This window comes from Leptopilina heterotoma, unplaced genomic scaffold (genome assembly GCF_015476425.1).
Source record: "Leptopilina heterotoma isolate Lh14 unplaced genomic scaffold, ASM1547642v1 Lhet_300, whole genome shotgun sequence".
Taxonomy (NCBI): domain Eukaryota; kingdom Metazoa; phylum Arthropoda; class Insecta; order Hymenoptera; family Figitidae; genus Leptopilina; species Leptopilina heterotoma.
The window spans coordinates 611258-636749 of record NW_025111004.1 but is presented as its reverse complement, the minus strand read 5'-3'; the positions used below and the strand labels follow the sequence as shown (position 1 = coordinate 636749).

At 27.2% G+C, this 25492-nt stretch overlaps 6 protein-coding genes across 12 annotated transcripts in view; 4 read left to right on the top strand and 2 right to left on the bottom strand.

The window, feature by feature from the left end:
• The window catches only part of LOC122504504 (MAGUK p55 subfamily member 2), a 53166-nt gene extending 44360 nt beyond the window's left edge, over nt 1-8806 (top strand). For all 6 annotated transcript variants that reach the window (XM_043615644.1, XM_043615645.1, XM_043615643.1 and 3 more), the window contains one exon: nt 7630-8806. In XM_043615644.1, the coding sequence (XP_043471579.1) occupies nt 7630-7806 (177 nt within the window). In that variant the 3' untranslated portion in view covers nt 7807-8806. The remainder of the gene's footprint in view (nt 1-7629) is intronic.
• On the top strand, nt 45-2563 carry LOC122504505. 2 transcript variants are annotated; one of them, XM_043615649.1, is made up of 3 exons: nt 49-504; nt 604-726; nt 1258-2563. In XM_043615649.1, exons 2-3 carry the CDS (start codon nt 625-627, stop codon nt 1975-1977), a joined length of 822 nt encoding a protein of 273 aa, XP_043471584.1. In that variant the 5' UTR covers nt 49-504; nt 604-624; the 3' UTR covers nt 1978-2563. The 2 variants fall into 2 exon arrangements, with proteins under 2 accessions (XP_043471586.1, XP_043471584.1); XM_043615651.1 differs by having other exon boundaries at nt 45-726.
• A 3747-nt stretch (nt 8807-12553) lies between the features above and the next one.
• On the top strand, nt 12554-18725 carry LOC122504501 (endoplasmic reticulum-Golgi intermediate compartment protein 3). Its single transcript, XM_043615639.1, has 8 exons — nt 12554-12749; nt 13121-13279; nt 13373-13489; nt 13585-13619; nt 13722-13783; nt 14935-15158; nt 15254-15382; nt 17924-18725. Exons 1-8 carry the CDS (start codon nt 12653-12655, stop codon nt 18259-18261), a joined length of 1161 nt encoding a protein of 386 aa, XP_043471574.1. The 5' UTR covers nt 12554-12652; the 3' UTR covers nt 18262-18725.
• Nucleotides 15394-16374, bottom strand: LOC122504503 (reactive oxygen species modulator 1). The gene is made up of 3 exons (XM_043615642.1): nt 16262-16374; nt 15858-15994; nt 15394-15601 (listed from the first exon to the last, which is right to left on the bottom strand). Exons 2-3 carry the CDS (start codon nt 15986-15988, stop codon nt 15493-15495), a joined length of 240 nt encoding a protein of 79 aa, XP_043471577.1. The 5' UTR covers nt 15989-15994; nt 16262-16374; the 3' UTR covers nt 15394-15492.
• LOC122504502 (transcription termination factor 3, mitochondrial) lies at nt 18721-20270 on the bottom strand. The gene is made up of 3 exons (XM_043615641.1): nt 20169-20270; nt 19191-20094; nt 18721-19071 (listed from the first exon to the last, which is right to left on the bottom strand). The coding sequence occupies exons 2-3, from the start codon at nt 20062-20064 to the stop codon at nt 18794-18796; spliced, it is 1152 nt and encodes a 383-aa protein (XP_043471576.1). The 5' UTR covers nt 20065-20094; nt 20169-20270; the 3' UTR covers nt 18721-18793.
• LOC122504500 (negative elongation factor A) lies at nt 20266-25265 on the top strand. Its single transcript, XM_043615638.1, has 6 exons — nt 20266-20512; nt 21038-21470; nt 21676-22089; nt 23627-23820; nt 24052-24151; nt 24552-25265. The coding sequence occupies exons 1-6, from the start codon at nt 20303-20305 to the stop codon at nt 24782-24784; spliced, it is 1584 nt and encodes a 527-aa protein (XP_043471573.1). The 5' UTR covers nt 20266-20302; the 3' UTR covers nt 24785-25265.
• Nucleotides 25266-25492: the final 227 nt, after the last annotated feature.

The window sequence follows — 25492 nt, the reverse complement described above, 5'->3', positions numbered from 1 at the left end:
AGTGATTTTTCATTTAGGTAAAAAAGGGATTTTATTTTTCAAAATGGGGATTCAGTTTAAAAAAAGAGGAATTTTCAAATTAAGTAAAAAGAAGGGTCTGCGGTCTAAACCTGTTAAGCGCCACTTTTTTCGAAATTGATTTTATTGCATTTTTTGATAGTTCTAAAATATGCCGTTAATATGCCGTAAAGAAAACTCGAAAATATTGTTTAGTTTTTTTTCTATTAATTTTTGAAAATCGCGTTTCGCTATGAGCGGCATCTGCGGTCTAAACCTGTTATCGACACATAGCGTCCTATGGAGAAAACCTGTTTCTTCTCACATCTGCTCGGTTAGTTCGTTCAATAGAGCAATAGGCCTGTTTTCATTGTGTAGAAAGTGAGGTGTATGTCTTGGTCGAAACTCTGTTGGACGCCATCTTCAAAAATATTCGGCAGTTTCCGACAGTTTCGTCCGCTTGTGTTTAAGCAGACGAAGTTAAACCACGTGTCTCGACTTTACAAGGTAATTAAACTTTTTCAATAAACAATAATAAAATTTTGCAAGTGGATCTAAAATGTACATGTAATTCCGAACATTTTGATGTATTAAAACTGTTTGTAGCTTGTATGAGAGCGGAGAAAAATGCGCGAACGTGAAAAAAATCGACGGCGTCATTCCAAAGGTGAGGAATACACTACGGCAAAGGGGAAGAAAATCCATGCGTTGAAAAAGCCTTCTGTCAAGGTAAGCATTGTATACATAATTTGTTGACAATTTTTCAACTTGCAATTTTTAAATTCTCTGTATACTGTAAAAATTAGGAGTTAAATTTTGGGAGTTAATTATCAAGTCCAAAACCTTAACTAAACTTACTGTCATAACCTCAAACTGTCAAAACACTTCGCTCTGTTAATTTATTTAATTTATTGATATGTTTTAATCGTACTTTATATAACATTTAACTTAATAAATAAATTTTTCTTTTTTAAACATTACTAACTTTTAACAAGTTTTCTTAACTCTATTTTCTTTAACTTGGAAAAAATGTGACTTTTATAGAATTTATTCTTTTTGGACTTAATTTTTAACTCTCTTTTTTTCAGTGTAATGTGATTAAAAATAGTGGCTTTTGAAATTTTAACGAGGACGCTCCTCATTTCGTAGTTTAATTTATTAGAATAAGTTTTTTAATGAAACTGACATCGGGAACTTTTTCTCGATGAAAAGAGACGTATAAAATTATTTTTTAAAAATTATATTAATGTTCGTTTCCAGTTGACATGCAGGTGTAAATGGAACTGCTCAGTTCTTTCTCATAAACAACGGACGCTTCTCTTCAATCAATATCGGTCATTGGATAGAAATTCACAGCGATCTTATCTTTCTAATCTCATCGATGTCGTTAACTCTCAGAGATCGAGAACTTCGGGGCCTAGTCGACGTCAAGTTACAACCCTTTACCGACTCCGTGATGAAGAGGGGACGGCTGTTTCTGTTTGTAAAAGTACTTTTCAAGACACTTTTGGACTTGGCAGAGGAGAATTAGACGTCTTGCGAGAAAAAACGAAACTGGGAAAAGACATTACGAAAGACAAACGCGGTGGCCGTTACAACGTCAAGTATACCACTTCGGACCGTGACTTGATTGTAGATTTTATTAAGTTGTTTCCAAGAGACACCAGTCATTATGGTCGAAAAGACTCCAACAAGGAATACCTCAGCTCGGATCTCTCTTACCAAAAGTTATTCGATGAATTCACGCAGAAAAATTCTGAGAAAGAAATATCTCTTGAATATTTCGTTCGCATATTCAAAGAAAATTTCCCCAATCTCAGTTTTCATTCGCCTCGAGTAGACACCTGCAACACGTGCGACAAAACGGCTATACGTGAACTGAGTTTACCCCAACTCTCGAAAGAAAAAAAAGCAGATATACGAAAAATTTTAGACATGCTGCCAGCAGACAAAAAAGCTTTTTTTGAAAAACTTTTGTAAAACTTACTTTTCTATTTTAATATATTTTTAAACTTTTTGTACAAAGAATTTATTATTTTATTTGTATTATTGGTAATAGTAAAAATATAATATCCTAAAATGTCCCGGAAATGTTTTTTTTTATTAATTAATATTTAACTGTCAAAAGTATCAAACTCTTCCAACGATTGCACTAACTTTCAAAAAAGAAACAAATTAGAACATGGCGCATAACAGGTTTAGACCGCAGGACCCCCCTGCTGATAACATATGTATAGCTTTAGAGTGTCGTACAATCGTTAATTTTAAATTTAGAAAATCGAAACTTTAGAATATCATAGATATCCACTAACTGAACGAAAAACTCTTTGAATTTAAAAGAATTAACAACAACTGTAAAAATGAAAACGTTTTTTCTCCATCCTGAAAAATTTGTGAAATGGCGCTTAACAGGTTTAGACCGCAGACCCTTCTATTGTATTATAGAGCTTAAAATTTATTTTGAAGAATTTTTTACTTTTTCTTTTAACTTCAGCTTTTTTAAATCAAAATATTTTTTTGTTAAACTTTTCCTGTTACTTATTAATATTTTTATCTTTTTGTAGTCCGTAACTGTCTTTAAATTTTCAATCAGAATTTTTTTTTATTTATTAAGAATGTTCCTAGGGCTGAAGAGCCCTTTAAGGTACAAATTACAAGTCATTTGCTTTAATACAATTATATAATAATATTAAGAATATAACTGATTATTGTATGTGTATATATATGTATATCTAAGTTATTTACATACAATCAATTATTTGAGAAAAAAAAATATTAAAATCAATAGTTTACCAATATGTAATATAAAATATTATGCTATTATTTTTAAATAGAAAATTAAAAAAATGTTTCTTAAAGGCGAATTGTGTAGATAAATTTCTAATTGAAGTTGGCAGTTTATTCCACAATCTTGCTCCTCTTATAATAAAAGATCTTTGCATTTTACATGTTCTATGTTTTGGTATTGCTAGAGGAGATTTACTTTCTCGGAGCCTGCGTTGAGATTCCTTATAGTTAGTCTTAAATTCAAAAAATTCGTATAAGTAAATGGGAATCTTATTACTGAAAATATTAAATAATAAATTTCCAATAAAATATTGTCTTCTCATTGCAACATTGAGAAGCCCAGATTTGATTCTATATTGTGTGATATGCTCATGTTTAGGTAAACCAAATATAAAACGAATGCAAGCATTCAACGCCCTCTCCAATTTGTTATTCAGTTCATCAGTTAAATCATCGTATACGGGACAGCAATAATCAAAAAAGGGAAGAACGAGGGCTTTTATTAGCAGTAATCGTGTTGAGGTAGAAAGGGACTCTTTTTTTCTATTGAGTTGCTGCAGGACCATAAAAGTTTTGCGTGATATATTAGCAACATGTTCGCTCCATGACAAGGATCTATCCAAGGTCTTTAACTACATTTTTGTATGTGATGGGAATTCCCCCCACTGTAAGGGGAGAAGTTGACATCAATACATCATTCTTAGGAAAACCAGACATAGTAGCCACCATGGCCTGAGTCTTATCAGAGTTGAGAGTAAGGTCGTTATCATTCGCCCATTTCACAACGTGATCAATATCTGTTTGAATGTTTTTAAGTAGTTCTGAGAGCTCTGATAATGGACCAAACAGATAAAACTTAAAATCATCAGCATATATGATATTTACAAAATTTTAGTTGTTTTCCCAAGTCGTTTAAAAATAAATTAAAAAGTAAAGAAGAGAGAGGCTCCTTGTGGAACTCCACATTTCAGCCTATCCCAATCTGAAAAATTACCATCTTCATCGACCACTCTTTGGAATCTAGAACTAAGATAAGACCCAAAGCAAGTGCGTACAGATTTGGACATATTAAAAAGTTTGAGTTTATTTAAAAGTAATTTATGGTTAACTGATGGAAATGCGTTTGAAAAATCAAAAAAGACTATTACGGTAATATATTTCGAGTCCATCGCAATTTTGATATCTGTTGTAAATTTCAAAGCTGCAGTACAAGTACTATGTTTATTACGAAAACCGGATGGCAAAGGCTCAAGCATTTCTTTAACGTTTAAAAATTTAGTTATCTGCTCGCAGGCTAATTGTTCTAATGGTTTAGATAGAGTGCAAAGGATGGAGATAGGTCTAAAATCTTTTGGGCTTTTAGGATTTTGTATTTTTGGTATAGGACGAATTGTACTCATCTTCCATATTCCCGGATAGACTCCTGTCTGAAGCGAGTAGTTGTAAATATGTAAAAGAATAGGAAAAATTATTGGTAATGCCAATTTTATCATCTTGATTGAAATATAATCAGGTCCTGTTGCATTTGTTTTGATTCTATTTATGCTTTGAATAAGATTCTCAACTGTTATATCTGCAAAGAAAAAATTGTTCTCATCAAAAGTATCAAAATGGACATTTAGAGACGCAGAAGTATAGGAAGAAATCAGGATTGGAGTTTGAGAAAAAATATCTATAAAATCATTAGCCTGAAAGCAGTAATTCGCATTTTTCTTTTTGTTTGGAATATGGTTAAGCTTTCTTAAGGTGCACCAAATATTTTCAGATTTGTTTCTGTATTTAATCATGTTATAATTATACTTGTTGTAAGCATCTCTTATTCTGGTTTTTACCAAATTTCGCATTTTCTTAAATTTAACATGATCAGTACTGTTTTTTGTTCTCCTGGCAATTCCACGAAGTCTGTTCCTCTCCCTAATGAGCAATCTTAATTCATTGGTCATCCAAGGAGAAAACTTTCTTCTAGGAGTTGCCGGATGTAATGGTGCGAATTTATCAAAAGCAGAAGTCAGATAGCCCGTGAGTTTAAATACTTTTAAGTTTATGTCAGTCTCTGCATATACACTTGGCCAGTCATAAGCCGCGAGGTGCTCGAGGAATTCTGTTTAAGTGATCCTATTTAAACTACGAATCATATTTGATTTTTTTATTGTTTGATATAGGTCACATTCAAATTCAAACTGAGCATCTATCAAATCGTGGCTGGACAAGAAAGTCACCGCATGTTGACCAAACGAAAGTACTTTATTTAAATCATTGACTAAGATTACGTCAAGTCTGGTGCTAGAATTACATAAGTGGTGAGTGGAGCTGTGAGGAACAACACACAAACCTGTCGAATACACCATTGATGTAAAATAATTGGTAATTAATAGGTGATGGTACATCAAGGTTACAATTAAAGTCACCCATGATTATGATGTTATTAAATTCTTAGATTAGCGAGAATATTTGGGTTTCAAGGTCATTACCAAACGATGCATTCGGAGGCTTATATACCACGCCAACTAAAGCGTTATCAAATTGAGATTGAATTTTAATAAAAATGTACTCCGCAGTTGGATATTGCCCCTCACAGCTGGAAGAAACAAAGGAACAATTAAAATCATTTTTTACGTATAAGCAAACTCCCCCACCTCTGCGCCTCTCCCTATCATTACGAAATAATCTGTAATTGTGTAAATCAAATAATTTATTAGAGAAATTTGAATTCAGCCAAGTTTCTGATACAGCAATGACATCGTATGATTTAGAGTTAAAAAAGGTATTAAATTCAATGAAATGAGCAGGGAGTGACTGAGCATTCACATGACAGAAATTTAATATTTTCATTATCTTATAAGATTTTTATAACAATTTTATTTATTATTTTATTGTAGATAAAGTATCTGCAGGTTTCTAGATTACAAATTCTTATTGATATTAAAAAGGTTAAGATTATGATGTGGATGATTACAATAAACAATATTCTGAGAAATATATCGAATATAAAAAAATGGTAGTAATTAATAACTTTTTGAGATATAAAGATGAAAAATGGTGTAAATGAGCATAATACATACATTTGAAAATTAGTATATTGATGATTAATTAGTAAATAAATCATAATGATTAGAAATAATAAAGAATTAATAATGTTAACCAATGCAATTTAAACATTACTCCAAACTTCATGTTAAAGGGAGGAAGTTTATGTAATATTTTGAAGTAAATAAAAATTAAATAAGATATGTTGTGAATATACAAAAATAGAAAAAAAACTATTGTAATCCTACTGACAGTTACTGTAGTTTGTCGAGAGCTTCCATGTTGTTCAGGTAAATCCTCGTTAAACCTTCGTCTTTTTTACAGAAAATTCTCCCCTCGGATATCCATAGATATTTTAATTTTCCATTCCTCCGAAGATTTAGCGCCGCTGAATAAATCGCCCGATTTGTAGGAGTCAAAGTCTCTCTAATATATACCGTTGAGTTGTTGTCGGCAGCCAGGCCCAAATTAGATAAAGTGAAATTCGTTTTCTTGCGTTTGGTAATAATTTCATCACGAATTTTCTGATTAGTAAATTTTGCAACAATGATGGGAGGTAAATCTGAATTTGTGTTATTTATAGTTTTTCGAATTCTGTATATATTAACAAGTTCTCGACTGTTGTAATCTACGTTTAAGTACTTAGTAATGGATTCCAAGGCTAGTGAAAGATTTTCATTTTGAACGGCAGGTACACCATGTATCTCAAGTGTATCTCAACAAAATTGTTATCACAACGCTACTTTTGTTTTAAAATTACATGAATATTACGATATACGAAGTAAATTTAAAAAAAAAATAGTAAAATTAACTTGAGGCTTGAAAAAATTTCCTTCAAAAATAGTAAAATTTAATATTAAAAATTTTTATTTCCAGAATACCTTTTACTATTTTCAAAGACAATTTTTTTTATAAAAATTAGAAAAATTTATTTCAAAAATAGTAAAATTTATTCTAAAAATAAGAATATTTAATATCTAATTGTAATGTTCCAGGAAAGTATAATATTTTTATTAAAAAAATTGACATTTAAAATAGTAAATTTTGCTATTAAAAACCATTATGTTCAGAGTAAATTTTACAATATTCGTAGTAAATTTTATTGAAAATTAGTAAAATATAAGTACTTTGAATTTAGTAGAATCTATTCTGAAGTTAATGTAATTTGTCAAAAATTACAAACAATTTGGATTTTTTTTAGAAGAAAAGTTATTTTATATTTGTTACTTTTTCTGAAAAAATTTCCAAGTTTAAAGACTGAGAAATAATATAAAAAGATTTTTAAGTTTAAAAATAGTAAAATTTTTCCATAGTTTGCAAAAAGTAAACATTTTTTCTTCAAGCATAAACTAAAAATTTTTCTAGCTTACAAAAAATGACAATTAATTTAAGGGGATAAAAAAAAGATAATTAGGTAAAGAAGGGGACTGTGATCGGACTGTGATCCCTGCAATATTGCAAAAATTGATGCAAATTTTTGAAGCTGGGGAGATTTACTTTTATTATTCTTGTACGTTTTTTTTGTTTTGATTTATTAGTAAAAATTTGATAACTACCCAGTGGGCAAAAAATACATTCACGTTCAAGGATCGCTCCTAAAAAATTTCATGTCTGACAAATTAACATTTTAAAAACGTTCAATGCTCTAAAAACGTTTCTAGAACATTAAAAGTTTCTAAAATGTTAATTTAGCAGACATGAAATGTTTTAGAAACGTTCATGAAACGTATAAATGTTTCTTTTGCCCACTGGGTAAGATATAAAATTGAAATTATTTAATTAATAAATAATACTAATTTTATAATTTTTGTTTAACAGGAAGATGATTTAAAATCGACTCTGGAAGAATCGGCTGCCTTACAAAGAGCTTATGAAAAATATATTGATCTAGTTATCGTGAATGAAGACTTTGATAACACGTTCCGACAAGTTATTGAAGCCTTAAACACCCTGGCGACCGAACACCAATGGGTACCAGTCAACTGGATTTATTAATTCACCAACAACAACAATAACAAGAAAAAATCTCTGCCAGATAGTAATTACGTCTCGTCAAATTTATACGAAAGAAAAATTACATTATCAACATTTTTTGCGAACAAAAGCAAAAATACTATACCATAGAAGAGAAAGAAATCCGTTTCGTAAAAAGCTATTAAAATACTAAAATCGAAAAAATAATTACAGAGCTTCAAATTTTAAAAAGGGATCCAGAATTTTTTTTTATTTTCTATTGTGACAAGACAGCAGCGAGTTAAAGAGTAGCATTTACGTTAGTTTGTTAGTACCTTTTTTTATCAACCCGTTTATGACGCAAAGATATTATTACAATAAGTAATCACAAGTAGAAAATATTTTTCAATTCTTATTCAGAGAGATAAAAATTCTTCTTAAAAATTTAAGCAAACGAAAATAACAATTATTCAAAAAATTCAAATTACTAAGAAGAAAAAATTTACTTTACTTTTATACCAAAAATTATTTTTCCTTCTCTTTAAGATAAAAGAAAAAAACGGGTTGAGAGCATTAGACGGCCGTCCAATTATTTTGTAAGATGTTTTTAAATGTTTATTTAATTTTAGCTGTTCAAAGAGCAGTTTTTTAATTTGAGATTTCTATTTTTTTCAAACTATATAAATATTATTTCTTTTTATTCACATTATATTTTTTTTGGCACATAGTGCCTTAAAGTCTTGTGAAGTCTTTATTATTATGTGCGGGACATCCCCCAATAAAAATTGCGAGTATTCTAAAATAGAATAACAATTTTTACAATACATTTGCGAATTACACGATTTTCTTTAAGAAATCCGTATATTAGCAGAAAGAAAAAAAAGAGACAAAAAATGCAAAAATTACGAAGAAAACATTTGAAAAATTAAATATTGTAATACGTATTTGTACATTGTACAACCTGTACATCGATACGAGATGTGATCTCGCTTCAATCAGTGATACACAGAGTGAATAAAGTTTATGAAACATTTGTTACGAATTCCTTGAGTTTTTATTCATTTCTTCGACTTTTACTGGTCCTAAAAGACCAAAAAACTAGAACAGGGTTGCCATAAAAATTTAATTTTGTTTTTCCCTGATTTCCAGACAAAATTTTGACTTTTTTCCTGACCCTAAAGAATATTTTCAAAAAAAATTATGCAAATTCTATTTTTAATAATTGAATTCCGGTGAAATTTTCATTATTATGGAAAATAATTGAATATTCGTGTAGAATTTTGTCAAAATTGTTTTTAAATAATTGAGGGCTCGGATCGAAGAACCGACGCTTGTAAATGTACAGAACATTGCGAAGCGTCGGTTCTTCGATCCGAGCCCTCAATTGAATTCATTTGGGAAATTTGATTAAAATAATAGATATACCTATACAAATTATTAAATTATAAGAAAAATGTTGAAAATAATTGAAATTTTACAATGAATTTTATTAAAATTTTTAAAAATAATAATTGTATTTTATTACTTTTGAAAATAATTAAATTCTTGTGATGTAGGGGAGAGTGGGGCAAACCGGACCGGTGGGTAAACCGGACCCCCCTCAATATTTCCGAAATGTCGAAATTGGAAAAAGTGTTGTTTACAAATTTAGACAACCAAGTTTAGTATACCTTATTTTTTCAATCTGACAGTTTTAGCTTGCGTTTGTGCGACGAAGGGAGCAAAAGTTTTTTTTTTAGTTTTTTTCTACACTTTTTCGAATTTTTTCTTAAGGAAATTCTGAGGAAATCGTGTAATGTTTCCAAATATTAGGTCTTAGGTTTTGAAGGTACACACCTCAGGAATATTTACCACCAAAAACTTTGATGAATTTGCAAAGCGTTTCTTTTTGACAAACATTTATTCTCAAAATGGGCCTGTGGGGCAAACCGGCCATAGGATATTTCCATTGAATTAAAGTTTCATAAAAATTATTTTTAAATAAAATGTTTCTTTCATTAAAATATTTACTTACAATGAAAAATAATTGTCTTCCAATGAGAATTGGACCCTTTAATATTGTTTCTCTGATAATGACAAACATTTTTATTTTTTTATTAAAAAAAATATTTATTTAATTAAAATTCAATCCCATATTATTATTTTCATTACTACAACCATTGTTTACATGATTATTTATGTTTTTTATTATTGTAGATTATGTAAATGCAATATTATAAATAAAAAACCAAACGGTCCGGTTTGCCCATGGGGGGTCCGGTTTACCCCAGGGGGTGGGGCAAACCGGACCTTTTGCAAATTTTTTTTAAGTTAACACAGCAACTAAACAATAAAAGATAAAGTATAGGTGTCTCTGGGAAAAAGTTGCGCAATTAAATTATCTTTCAAACAAGCCATCGAAAAATGAAATCGGTTGATTCGTTTAGTCACAAGAGTCAAAAAACCGTTAGGGGGTCCGGTTTGCCCCACTCTCCCCTATAGAATATTGTTATTTATAAAAATAATTGGCTTCCTCTGAATGATTTTACTATTTATGAAAATAATTAAACCCCTGAAAAGAATATTAAAATTTATAAACATAATTGAACACTGCGAAAAATTTACCTAATGCCAAATATTAAAACATTGATTTTATTTAAATTGATCCTAATTCTGTTTTAAATAATTGAATTCCTGTAAAATTTTTATTTTTTTGCTACATAATTGAATGTTTGTGTAGAATATTATCAAAATTTTTGTTTAATAATTAGATTCTTTTGGAAAATTTTATTAAAATAGTAGAATATTAAAATTCATTGAATTAGGAAAAATTTTTTAAAAAATTAAATTTTATTACTTTTAAAAATAATGGAAATCTTGTGATGACTACTATTAGGGGAGCGTGGAGTAATGGGAGCTTTTAAATTTCACGTACTTAAAAGCCTTCAAATTCGCTGCAATGTCTAGAAAATCTTCTACAACCTTTGTTTATATCATTCCAAAACAAACGATCACATTCTTGACAAATTTTTAGTAAAGACAAGGGAAAATGTATTTTTTGAGTTTTCGTTGTAAAATGCAAAATATTTCTAAACATCACCATAAGTAGTTAAAATCGTATTATTTAGTTATGTTTTTTCATTATATTATATATGAATATGTGTGGATATGTATACTTGTATAAAAATCCAGATAATAATAAAATTTGTTTATGTTTTTATTTTTTTATTCAAATTTTGTCCTGTAAAAATTCTGTGGGGTATAATAAGAGAATTAGTGTCAGCCCAAAGAATTTTCGTTACTATGTTATGGCTTTCGTTATTTCTTTGAAAATTGTAAAAGATATCACCTTATGAACAAACTTTTAATTAAAAAATAATTTTTGGTGGAAAAAATGAAAAATTTAATTTTTTTTTTAAATTTTGTATTAAATTATAATTTAGGAAAAAATTTATTCTAAGTCTAAAGTTTTGGCTTCATTGTAAGTTTTAACACTTTTTTCTATTAGAAAACAAAAAATATTCCTAAAAAATAAAAATTTTTTAAATTTCAAGTGAAAGCTCCCAATACCCCACAAATTGGGTAATGGCCGGTGATGGCAAAAAATGTATTTTTTTTGAAAAATTTTTTTTTCCAATTTACTTTCTCTTTTTAAGTTTCTAATGAAACATAATTAAAGATAAATAACGAAATGAGTAGAAAATGACTAAAACAATGTATTATTATAAAGATAAGTTGGTTTTTTTAAATAATTTTCCTTAAGGGGCTCTAATTCCCCTACGCTCCCCTATTATTTATGAAAATAATTGAATTTTGCTATTCATCTATAAAGATAATAATTGAAATTTGAAGGATTTCTTGAAAATAATTGAATTTCTGCGAAGAATTTTATTATTTTTCAAAATAATTGAATTCTTGTGATGAATATTGTTCTTAACGAAAATAATTGAATTATACAATGAATTTTATTAACATTCCTGAATATAATTGAATTTTGTCGAAAAATTTTGCTATTCATTTATAGAAATAATTAAAATGTTGACGATTTTTTTTTAGATTTTCTGAAAATAATTGAATTTCTGCGAAGAATTTAATTACCTTTGAAAATAATTGAATTTTTGTCATGAATATTATTATTTATGAAAATAATTGAATTTTGCAATGAATTTTATTAAAATTCCAGAAAATAATTGAATTTCGACGAAGAATTTTGCTATTTATAAAGATAATAATTAAAATGTTGGTTGACGAGAATTTTTTTTTCAAATTTTTGAAAATAATTGAATTTCTGAAAAGAATCTTGATATTTGAATTCTTTCAAAGAATTGCGTTAAAATTTTCAAAATTAAAACTAATTTCAACAGAATTGAAATTAAAATTTTTAAAAGAATACTTCATTAAATGATTTAGAAGTAATTAACTTTATGGCAGTTCTTCAAGAATTAAATTATTTAAAAGACATTATTGTCAGAAATAGAAAAAATTTAAGGTTTTTTTAGATTTCATGGTAATTTCATAGTTTACGAGACAAATTCTAAATATTTAATTGTTTCCATTACTTTTAATAAAAATCCCTGATTTCCCTGACCTGTGGCAACCCTGATTAATAATAAAGGAATAGATCATTCATACGAGAATTAGCGCGCGCTTTTCATAGTTCAAATAAATAATTCGAAAGATAAATAATTATGCAAATTTTTTGTAGACGAATGGAAATTTTGTTTTAAAATAACAAATAAACGTGGCGCCATATAACCGGATAAAATTATTTACGCATGCGCTGATCATAAAGAGCAATTGCGCATGTTACAAGCGCACGCGAAATTACACATTTTTATAGGTTATATTTGTGACTGCAGCTCTGCAGCTGTCAAAAACAGGACATTTTATAAACAATAAAAATAGAAAAATGAATGTCTTAGATAAATTACGATATTTAGACGCCTATCCCAAAGTACTCGAGGATTTTGACAGTTTACGAATAAAAACATCCGGAGGAGCTATCGGTATATATATATATATATACATGTTATGTTTACAATAATTAAATACTTCCAGTCTTTATTTACATATTTATTATTCTGTCAAACTTGAACTGTTCTTTTACCAATGGTTACTCTTTTTCACTACTTATAATTTAAAATAAAAATTGTCTTTAAATGAAAAAAATATTTCTTTCTAGAAAAATAGTAATTAGAGAGAAAAAATGAAGCCACGTGGCAAAAATTGAATTAAACTAAAGGTTAAGAAATTGTTTTTTTTATTTTTTATTCCCTTTAATATATAAATTAAATAACAAATAGTTTGATAAACAATTGCCAAATAACACCGGCAAACAATCAACGTGTTTTCTAACTGGCAATTTAATTCTTTTCAGTGACAGTTATAAGCACAATAATAATGGTGCTACTATTTATTTCTGAAGTTAATGACTTTCTCACACCTAATATTAATGAAGAATTATTTGTCGATACTTCTAAGGGTTCAAATTTGAGAATTAATCTCGATATAGTCATACCAAGAATTTCCTGTGATCGTAAGTAATAAAATGATGTTTTAATTAGAAATATTTAAAAAATGTCTCTTTTCCCATCGAGAAAATGCATAATAAAGTGAAAATATTTTTTAGTTTTATCTTTAGATGCAATGGACACGACTGGTGAGCAGCATTTGCACATAGAACATAATATTTATAAAAGACGATTAAATTTAGAAGGTAGACCTATTGAGGAACCAAAGAAAACAGGTTTGTATTTTTTAAAATTTTCCCATAATTGAAAAAAGTATCAAAAATTACTTCTTTTTAAAAAATATTTCTAATGGTTAATTTTCCAATAACAGACATTATGGAAGTCAAGAAGAAACCAACTGAAAAGGTACGAGTGAATATTTTAATTGTTGTCAATTTTTTTTCTTTTATTTCTTAAAAACTGTGCACAATTCATTAAAATTAAATGAAAAATATTTAATTTATACAGAACACAACAGTGGAAACTTGTGGAAGTTGTTATGGAGCCGAAGATGAAGCGGCAGATATAAAGTAAGTTCTAAACATTTGAAAAATTCTACCAAAAAAAAATCTTAAACAATATAATCCCCATTTTTTTATTTAAATTCATATTATAATAAAAATCTCTTTGAATAATTGAAATTTTGTAAAATTTAATTAAAAATAATTAATTTTTTTCAAGTATTTTGTAACAATTTTTGAAAATCAACTTTTGAAGAATTTTAATTGTAAATAATTATGGAAAATAATAATGAATTATCAGAAATTTTAATAAAAAAATCTTTAAATGTAAATTTAAAAATGAAAATCAATGAAAATTAGCTAAATTTAAATAATAAAAAATAAAAAAATAATATTTTAGAATTATTTTTAACAATATGGAAAAAAAATCTTGTTAAAAATTTTTAATTAAAATTATAAATTTATCAAAATATTAATTAGTTTTTTTAAATTATACAAAAATTCTTTTAATAAATTCAATTTTTTTCAAAAAATTACATTACAATTTTTGAAGATTCAATTATCTTCGAACAAAGTAAATAAAAATTTATTTTTGAATTTATTATTGAAATTCTTTAAAAATTTGATTCTTTTTATTTATATTCTTCAAAAATTTTACCAAATTTCAATTGTTTGGTAATTTTTCAATTATATATCATTAAAAACTATTATCTTTCAAAAATTATTTTAAAATATTTTTAAAAAATCATTTCTAAGAATTTCTTTTTTATAATTTTTTGCAAATATCATATTTTAATAACTTAAGAAAAAAACATTCGGACAGGTACAATTTTATTATAAAAAATTGAGTTTTTGTATTTGAATAATTGGATTTTAGAAGAACTTTAGGAAAATTATTTAAAATAATTGATTTAGAGATGAAGTTTAGTTGAAAATTGTAGAAAATAATTGAATTCAGGAAGGGTTATAATTGTAAATTTTAGAAATTATTATAAAATTCATAAATTTTACTCATTTTCCGCAAACTCTCATATTTTCCTTTAAAAAGAATTTTGTCAGGGAAATCGATAAACTGAAACTTGTGACCACCCTGTTAAAAAAAAGATGATCTAAAAGAAAATGGAATTTGAATTTAAAGAAATAATTATTTAGAAATTATTAATTCTTTGAAGAAGAAATAAGAAAAAAGAAAGAATATTTAAAAAATGAAAATTAAACAGATGCTGTAATACTTGTGAGGCAGTGAAGGATGCGTATAGAAGAAAAAAATGGGCATTTTCTGATGTTTCGAAATTTGAACAATGTCAAAGCGAAAAAGGTGTGGAAAAAATGAAACACGCTTTTACAGAAGGTTGTCAAATTTACGGTAAAATGGAAGTGAATAGGGTCGCTGGTAGTTTTCATATTGCGCCAGGCGACAGTTTTTCGGTAAATCACGTTCACGGTAAATTTTTTTCAAACTTCCGATTATAAAAAGATAAAAATTTACCTACTTGTTTCTTTTTTCTGTAAATAACTAATTTTCATTCTTTTTTATAGTACACGATGTTTCACCGCATTCTTCAACACAATTCAATTTATCGCATGTAATACGTCATGTAAGTTTTGGAATTAATATACCAGGCAAAACAAATCACTTGGATAATACTACAATAACAGCTACAGAAGGTAAGATCGTCTTCCGTGTTAATATTCTTTTTTTTATTAAAAATGTCATAATGGATTGAAAATGCTGCTTTTTCTCCTATAGCTAAATATACACAATTCTGCTTGCTGTACTAACACCTTATGCCAGATCCAATCGCCATAAATGTGCCAAATGTTCCTCCACTTTGTATCATTATCTTCCCCATGTTGTTTACCAATTCCCTTCCCCTCATGCCAGACCTGATATTAAAAAACATGTTTTTAATTATTTTAAGGTTATGTTTCCATTATATTTTTTCATTTTTTTAGCACTATCCAGCGATTTTCAGTATTTTGGGTTTTCTTTTGAGAATAATTTCTTATTTCTACTAAAATTATCACTCTAGTGAATGGACGTTTAACGGACATTGGACTTTGACAAAATGTTGTCACATTAAAAAATCTTTATATTAAACATGACATTAAATAATCAAAAAAATATAGAATTTCCAAATACCTCAGGGCAGTGAATCCTCCGAATATCGCTCCAGAAGCTAATCCAACACAGAATCCCATCGTAAATCCCATTTTTATTCTGTCCCAACAAGTTGGGCCTTGTTGATAAGCACCACCACCAACGACCGGCATTATAACCTGAAAAAAATTCTCATTTCAATAATGAACAATTAACAACATTCACAATTAACTAAAACTGATCAATTTTAAAACTTTTTTTTGCAATTCTAAATTTAGATTTGTAACGAAATGAAATATTTTTTTTACGGTTTTTTCTGTAAACAAAAAAATTTACGCAAAAGTTGAAATTTATGTCAATGACAGAAAATGGCGTTTAATTGTCACTTGTCGGTTTTTTCAATAATCTAAGGAGTAAATTGCAGAGAACTATTAAAGAATACGTACAATAAATAGAAGTTTATAATCTTTTTTTTAATTAGTATCTTTAATTAACACATGCAACACACGTTTTTTAGTTAATCAGTCGGGCGGCCATGTTGACTTTATTCATGTTAGCCAATACAAGAAATGAAAATCACCAATTTTTGTATTGGTATCATGTCAAACTCGGCGGGAATTTTTAAATTCGCATTTTTTCGAAACAAAATATTTATTGTCTTTTAATAGGAATTTATTTAATTTTTTTTATTTATTATATTGTATTTTATTATTATTAAAATTATAATTATTATTATTATAAAAGAATATTATTGTACTTATTAAGAATTTTAATTTTCAATTCTTTTACAGGGTGGACATACGTTTCAGTTTATCAATTTCCCTGACATTTTTTATCATTTTTTGATTTCATTATTTTTTACAATTTTCAATTAAACTTCATCTCTAAATCAATTATTTTAAATAATTTTCCTAAAGTTCTTCTAGTATCCAATTATTTAAAAGTAAATACTCAATTTTTAATAATAAATTGTACCTGTCCGAATGTTTTTTTCTTAAGTTATTAAGGTACAATATTTTCAAAAAATTATAATATTAAAGAAATTCACACAATTAATTTTTTAAAAATATTTCTAAACAATTTTTGAAAGTTAATAGTTTTTCAATTATACGCAATTAAAAGATTTTATATTTTTGAAAAACATAATTATGTAAAAAGAATCAAATTTTTGAAGAGTTTTAATTACAAATAGGACCACAATTTCTCCGAAATTTTAATAAGTCTACAGAAGTAAATTTCCATAAATTTTTATTTACTTTGTTCGAACATAATTGAATCTTAAAAAATTATGAAAGAACAATTTTAAGAATTAGTTTTTAAAAATATTTTAATATAATTTTTCGAACTTAATTGAATTTTAATTAAAACTTTTAAACATTATTTTATTCTCCAAAATGTTAAAAATTCTTTAAATTAATATATTAAAAAACCACAAAAAACATTCATCTAGTTAAAAATTATTGTTATTGTTTTTTGTAGGTATTTGAATTTTCGAAAATGTATAATTGAAAATATGGATTTTTAAGAAATTAGAAGCTAGTTTTCATTAATTTATTCATTTTTAAATTTACATTTAAAGGTTTCTCATAACAATTTTTGATAATTCAATTATTTTCAAAATTGGCAATTAAAATTCTTCAAAAGTTGATTTTTAAAAATTGTAACAGAATACTTGAAAAAAGTAATTCTTTTCAATTAAATTTTACAAAATTGCAATTATTCAAAGAGATTTTTATTATATCTATAAATTTGAAAAATTTAGTTATCTTAAAAAATTATTCAAAATAATTTTTGAAAGATTTTTTTTAGTTGTTTTTTGCACTATAAAAATTGAAATAAGTTACATTTTATACTAAAAATGTCTTATTTGTTGCAATATTTAGAAAAAAAGTCGAAAAAGTTGCAATTTCTGAAAATAAGTTGAAAAAAATCCCAATTTTCTAAATTTCCCTGACAACAAATTTTTTTCCTGGTCATTTCCCTGACTTTACTGACATGTGGCCACTCTGTTTTATTCTTAATAAAAATTTCTAACTCTTAAAAATATAAATTCTATTCTAAAAAATCAAAAAATAACAATTTAACGAGTTTTTTGTTTGTTTTTGCAGGAGCAATGATGTTTTACTATTACATAAAAATAATTCCAACGACTTTCGTCCGAAAGGATGGTTCTCTACTTTCAACAAATCAATTTTCGGTGACAAGTCATTCGAAGCATGTATCGCCAATGTCAGGAGATTCTGGAATGCCGGGGATATTTTTTAACTATGAATTAAGTCCATTAATGGTGAAATACACAGAAACAGCAAAGTCATTTGGACATTTCGCCACGAATCTCTGTGCAATTATTGGAGGCGTTTTCACAGTTGCTGGACTTTTTGATTCATTCCTTTACCATTCGATTCGAGCAATTGAGAAGAAAATCGAATTAGGAAAATTTAGTTGAAACATTTCTAATTTGCCACGTAAGATAAATTTTTCAAAGTATTATTCAAATTATGTAATTAATAACTAATTATTATTACTTTTATTGCTATTATTAGTAAATATTAATTAGTTATTATATTAATTATTATTAATTAATTTTAATTACTTTTAATTGATTTTAATTAATTTTAATTAATTACATAACTAATTATACGAACGAAAGCGTTAAATATTGACTAAAGAAAAATAAGATCTTTTAAACTTGTGAGATTTCGACTTTGATAAATATTTTTCCAACTGTAAATTTTTTCCCACAATCTATAAAGTACATATTATGTACAATTTTTCTCAACTTTTATATAAATTTGTACATTTTTAATTTATAAATTTACATTGTATGTATATCATTTTCTGTCGTACGTTTAAGAATTTTTATTCTTGTAAAAGAATTCAAGTTACGAAATATAATAATGTTTAATAGTATATTGAAGAAGAATATTATTCAAATTAACACATACTTACACTTTATACAATTAACAATTCATTACAAGTTATAAAGTTTTCAGAAAATCATTATACGTTAGAATTGTAGTTTTCGCAATATTTGCACAAAATTCTGAATCCGTTCCCGACACAATGTCTTTTGGTGAAACATACAATGGTTTTAATGGATCGTATTGTGCTTTTTTGATATGAACCAAAAATTGATGTCGTGCCTCGAGTCTACTTTTTCTGCAATTTAATATACATGGCTGCAGAGAAAGAATTTCGTGACTCAAACACATAGTATTGTGTGCATAATCAAAACTATTCCTCAAATTTTTTAAACCTGAAAAAATTAATATTTTTCATTAAATTTTAATATTGAGAATGAAAAAAACTTAATTCTAAATAAGCATTACAGAATATTAAAATATCAAAATTAAAAATACTTTGAGAACTACGTACACTTTGTCCATAAACGAGGACTAGATAACAATATTAATGCTGCTTGTTCTGGTTCAAAGCCAAATTCTTTTTTAAAGGCAAATGTTTTCTTTTCAAGAACCATTTTATCGTAACTAATCAGCTTTGGCAATTTTAATGTAAGCAATCGAACATTATTTGCCTTTAATTTAAATTCATTTTGAAAATATCCAAGTTTTGAGTCAATTTCTTGAGTAGTGTATGAGAGCCATAAAGGATGTTTTTCCAATATTGTGGCAATCATAGACGGCTTATAATTATGTGCTCTCAAATAACGTATTCTTGTATGTAGATCGTCTAAATCTTCTTGGAAAATTTTTGGAAATTTTGTTATAAATGGACCAAATTGATGAACCGGTAAACCGGTGTCGTGCAAAAATTGAATGTAAGGTTTAACATCTTTATCGAAATTAAGATTGACAATCATTTTTACAATTTCGAGGTGCTTATCGAATTTCCATAATTCAACACCAAGTTTCGTTAATTCTTGAACTGTTTTTGATTTGTCGGCAAAACTTGCAATATTAAAACTAGCTCCTGTTTCAGTGCTGAGGTGTGATACATCTTCTGTGTTTTCATCTAAAGCTTTTGGTAGTTTTACTTCAAAGCCATGTAAATAATCATCATCGTAAAAATTGTCTCTATTAATTTTAAAAAAGGAATTTATTTCCGTTCTCTCCGGCAAATTGTCATCAATTTCTTTTGGAACAAAAGTAATTCGAGGAGATTCTTGTTTTTCACTTATTTGTTTATTTATTGATGAAATGCTTGAACATTGTCGGAAGATAACCTCACTTTTTAGGCAAAGATCAACTTTACGCGCAATTTGCACGAAGAATGGTTTCAGTAGAACCATTGTTGAGAAATTTGGTAATATGGAATTCAACTGAAATGATAAATTAAGTTAATTTCTATGTTATTTATGCAGAAAAATATGAAAAATATTAGAACTGAACTCACATTTGTCAACAAGGATTTAAAGAGCCATGATCGATAAAACAGTGAAGAGTAAATAATTTAGTTATCGACAGAGGAAAATGACAGTAGCGCTCATCATTAAAGTGCGGCAATTTGGGAATTCATTTGATTCCAATATGGCGAATGTGAGGGATAGTGATACTTCGTTGTGGCTTCATAATAAGCTTGGAACGTCAAACGATAGCTGGACTGGCAGTTCAATTTGTTCTCAGTTGAATGCCGAAGTTTTAAGGAACATAAAAGATTGTTTTCCAGACTTACAAACACAAGTGAAACTTAAATTACTTCTATCTTTCTTTCACATACCAAGACGCAATGTTGAAGAGGTAATAACAATTCTTCTCCTTATGTTTTCTAGATTAATTTTTGAATTATCCACTATTATTTATTTTTTTTAATTATATTTTTAAATAAGTCGTAACGCATTATGCAGTTTATCTAATAGTAATATCTCCAAACATGCGCTACTTTCTACCCGCCATCTATTTAATTTCACGGTCAATGTTTTTAGAACGATTAATATTAATGTAGTATTTTGTATATGACATAAAAAGTACGCTAAAGTAATAAACAAACTATAAACTTTAAATTATTTCCACAAGTTGATAAGTTTATTAAATTTCTTTACATAAATTAACTCTAAATTTATCTGTTTATTTGTTGTTTTTTTAATAAATCAAATTTTCAGAAGTGATTACAAATTTTGACATTTAATCATCAATTTTGTAAATAATAAAGTGTGGAAAATCATAACCTGAAATTTAATGATTTAATAGCTCTTGTAATCTACTTTATTATTTTGTATTATTTGTGTTAATATGTTTCGCTTTATTATTATATAATACTTTTAGTGGCGAGTGGAATTGGAAAAGATTATCGAGGTGGCTTCCTTGGACAGCGAATTATGGGTATCGATGTTATCCGAAGCGATGAAGACATTTCCGAATACTGGCTCCTTGAATACAGATATAACCGATCTTGATGAACATCGTCCAATTTTCGGGGAACTGGTTAACGATTTGCGTAAATTATTAAAAAAACAAAACGATCCAGCCATGTTGCCACTCGAGTGTCATTATCTCAATAAAACAGCACTTACCTCAGTAGTTGGTCAACAGCCGCAACCGACTAAACATTTTACACTCAAAAGAAAGCCAAAGAGTGCAACATTAAGGGCAGAATTAGTGCAAAAAAGTACAGATGCAGCGAGTAATTTGAAAAAGAGTACAGCGCCTACAGTTCCCGTTCGAAGTAGAGGAATGCCGAGAAAAATGACCGACACGAGTAAATTCCACATTTTTTATTTCATTTGGTTCTATTTCTACTGAATTACTTTATTTACTTCTATTAAGTTTTACTTAAACTAAATTGCAAAAATACAGAATTTAAAATATTAAACAATAGTAAACAATAGTCTGCATATTTAAAATGGCAAATTTAGAAATGTTGATTGTCAACTGTAGATTCTCATTGACATATTTCATTACAGCTCCTTTGAAAGGTATTCCGAGTCAAGTTCCAACGAGTGGATTTCGATCGCCCTCGCATACGAGCCCGGCTATTGCGAATAGAACTCCAATCAATAGTCGTATTCGCAAAGACGGTGGAATTAAACTGTTGGATATTAACGAGCAACCTTTAGGCTATGCACAAGCCAAGAAACGAAAGAAGATGATGGAGTTGGAGGAGCAGCAGAAGAAGGTGGCAGAGGCGCAGGCTGCGGCCGCTGCTGCAGCTGCATCGGCAGCAACGGCCACGGAAACATCGGCAACTCCAGAATACGCTCAGGGTCTTACGCCAATAAATCCACCCACAACGACCGTCATAACGCCAACAGTGCCACAACCTTATGTCACGCCAAGCACTCCAACTGGTGTCACTGCAGCAGTTACGCCGCAAACTCGTAAGATTCAATTAAAACAATATTTCATAATATCGTGGACTCGGATTTTATGACCTTTTCCAACATTTTTCTACTTTTATTTTCAAAAATTCCAACTTTCTGGACTGTTTTTCACAAATATTTTAACAAAATACCACATTCTTAGTATGAAATGCAACTTATTTTGATTTTGTGTGAAAAATATTTGGAAAAATCTTAAAAAAATTATTTTTGAATCATTTTTTAAAGAGTTTTTTAAAATTTAATTGAAATTAATTGTTTTTTTAATTGCAAATATTTTGAAAATAATTAAATTCTCAAAAATTTTAATGATAAACCTTTAAGTGTAAATTTAAAAATAAAAATTATTGAATATTGTATATTAAAATATTTTTGGAAAAAGTAATTCTTAGAATGTTTTCATTCAAATTTTTTAAAATTGAATTATTTTCAATTATACATTTCTGAAAATTCAAATACATACAAATATTTTAGAATTATTTTTAATATTTTGGAAAAAACAATCATGTTCAAAAATTTTAATTAAATTTCTTCAAGAAATTAATTAGTTTTTTTTTTAATTATGCAAAAATTCTTTAAAGAAATTCAATTACTTTCGAAAAATTACATTGAAATACATATTTCTAAAATCTAATTCTTAGAATTGTTCTATTATAATTTTTTAAGATTCGATTATCTTTGAACAAAGAAAAGTTAAATTTTTAAAAATTTACTTTTTTAGACTTATTAAAATATCGGAGAAATCATATTCATATTTATAACTAAAATTCTTCAAAATTTTTTTTTATATATTTTGCTAAAATCTAATTATTTTTAAAACAGTTTACCAACTTTCAATTGTTTGGAAATTTTTCAATTGTATATATTTGAAAAACTATTATTTTCAAAGATTATTTCGAAAAATAATTCAGAATAATTGATTTAGAGATGAAGTTTAGTTGAAAATTGTAGAAAATAATTGAAATTTGGAAGGGTTATAGTTGTAAATTTTAAAAATTATTAAATTTCAGAAGGTTTTAAATTAAAATTCTTTTAAATTTTATTTCTCGTAGAAGAACAAATAGGAAGTACCTATTTAAATATTTAATTATTAAAATTATTAAAGTTTTGAATAATTGAATTTAGAAATCAGTAAAAGGCCAGGGAAGTACAAAATAAAGTTTTTGTGACAACTCTAAATTAAATAAATGACTTTTTAGACTTTTTTATATGTTTAATGGACTAAAGCGACTTTTTTGCGTCTTAAAGTCGATCCGAGGTCTAAATAATAATAATCACTATTAATAAAAAATTATTAGTAATAATTAAAAATGACTATTCATCACTTAGTAATTCAAAATTATTTTTCATCACTAGTTAGTGAATTTATGGTGAAAATATGAAAATGAATTAAATATTGTTAAATTCCAGAGATTAAATATTATATTTATACAATTATTCACAAAATTTTTATTTTTATACAATTTTGTAAATTACAATATTAAAAAAAAATACATAAATTATTGTAATTAATAATAAATTATTCTATTTTTTATAGCTACTACACCTACGACACCTTCTACGCCTAGTTCGTCGCTTCCAGTTGCAACTCCAGCAACAACTCCCACCGAGAGTGCACCAATTGGAGTGCAAACAGTCAGGCCGGCTCAGACTGTCACTCAAATTCGTATTCAAACTGCAGCACAACCCGCTGGTTCCACGGCGAATACAAGGAAAGGATTGTCCCTTACGGTGAGCAAAGATTTACCAAAATAGTCTTTTTTCATTTTTTTCCTAAATAGAGTAGTTTTTAAACAAAAAACACTATTTTTTCCTTAAGAATTCAAGTTAAAATGAATTTTTATACATATATCAATTCGTTTCATTTTTTTTAGAAACCGAATTATTTTCTATTTACTTAAACAATAATGTAGCGAAATTAAAATTGTATCGTCAAATTAATTTTGTTATTGTCTTTTTCAGAGGGAACAAATGTTGGAAGCTCAGGAAATGTTTAGAACAGCCAATAAAGTTACAAGACCAGAAAAAGCCCTTATTCTCGGTTTCATGGCAGGTTCCAGGGGTAAATTTTGTTATACACAGTTATTTTTACACTCCTTGTTATAAATAAATGTATAAGTGTCTACACTGCACGTTAGTGAAGTTTACAACTTTTATAATTAACGACATAAAAAAATTTTTAAATAACAATATATTTTTCTATTTTAAATTTTATATAACAAATATTTTACAGTTTTTTAATCAATAACTTTAAAAAAAAATTTGAAAACAAAAAATTTTATTGTCTTTAGCTTGAAAAATATTCTTTTTCTTTCAATTGTTGATTATAAATGTTGTTAAATTCATCAACGTTACACTGCAGCAAATAAAAAAGTTTTAAATTAAAAATTTTAATTAAAACCAGTATTTTATGTGAATCTTTTTAGAAATGTTATTTTTTACATTGTTATTAATTTTTTCAGATAATCCTTGTCCAAAATTGGGCAACATTGTAACAGTGATGTTGTCAGAAAACGTTGAGGATGTGACACAAGCCGATGGAACAACATTACCAACGTTGGTCGAGACACATTTCCAAATGAATTACACGAATGGCGAATGGAAGAGGATAAAGAAAAACAGACGTGTAGTATCGGATGATAATTGTGCAACAAATACACCAACCCCTAGTGCCACAGCCAAGGCTTCTAATTAAATTTATCATCTCAGTTAATTTTTTTTTCTTTTTTTTGTACCTTGTTTGCTATTCTTTTCAAAAATAATGCGAATAGATTTTTTATCAAAGAATCATTTGTTTATCCTTTTTCTCTTTTGTTTTCACTTCTATTTTTTTCTTAATTTAATATATCACTATTCATAATAAGTTGAAAAAATTTTCCGTTGAAGGGAAGTTTTTTACAACTTTATTGAATATGCGGCCTTAAAAAAAATTTTTGGAACAGTAATTTAGTTTTTTACAAATTGTGATGGTTTTATTGTAAGTAAAGTTACTGTTCCTTATTGTAAATTGTGCGTTACAGTACTGTTACAGTGAAGTAATTTTGTTTTTTATTTTACATAACAGAACACAGTTTATTGTATATGCCGCATAATTTTTTATACATCAATATTAAAGAATAATTTTTCAAATTGAAAAAAAAGTAATGCAAATATTTTCTAATTAACATTAAAGTATCGTGCGCTTTGTGAATTAAGTGTAAATTCTCAATTTCTTGTCCATGGCTCTTTGTTAAAGCGATAGAATATAAATATCTTATTCGTCAATGTCTTCTAAAAGTCGATTTTGCGAATGTAAATTAAAAAGAGTTTCTTCGCGAAAGGAAACTTAAAAATTTGTTTCTTTAAATCTATAGAACAGCCGAGTGATTTGTGTTTAGAGAATAAACTAATTAAAGGGAGAAAA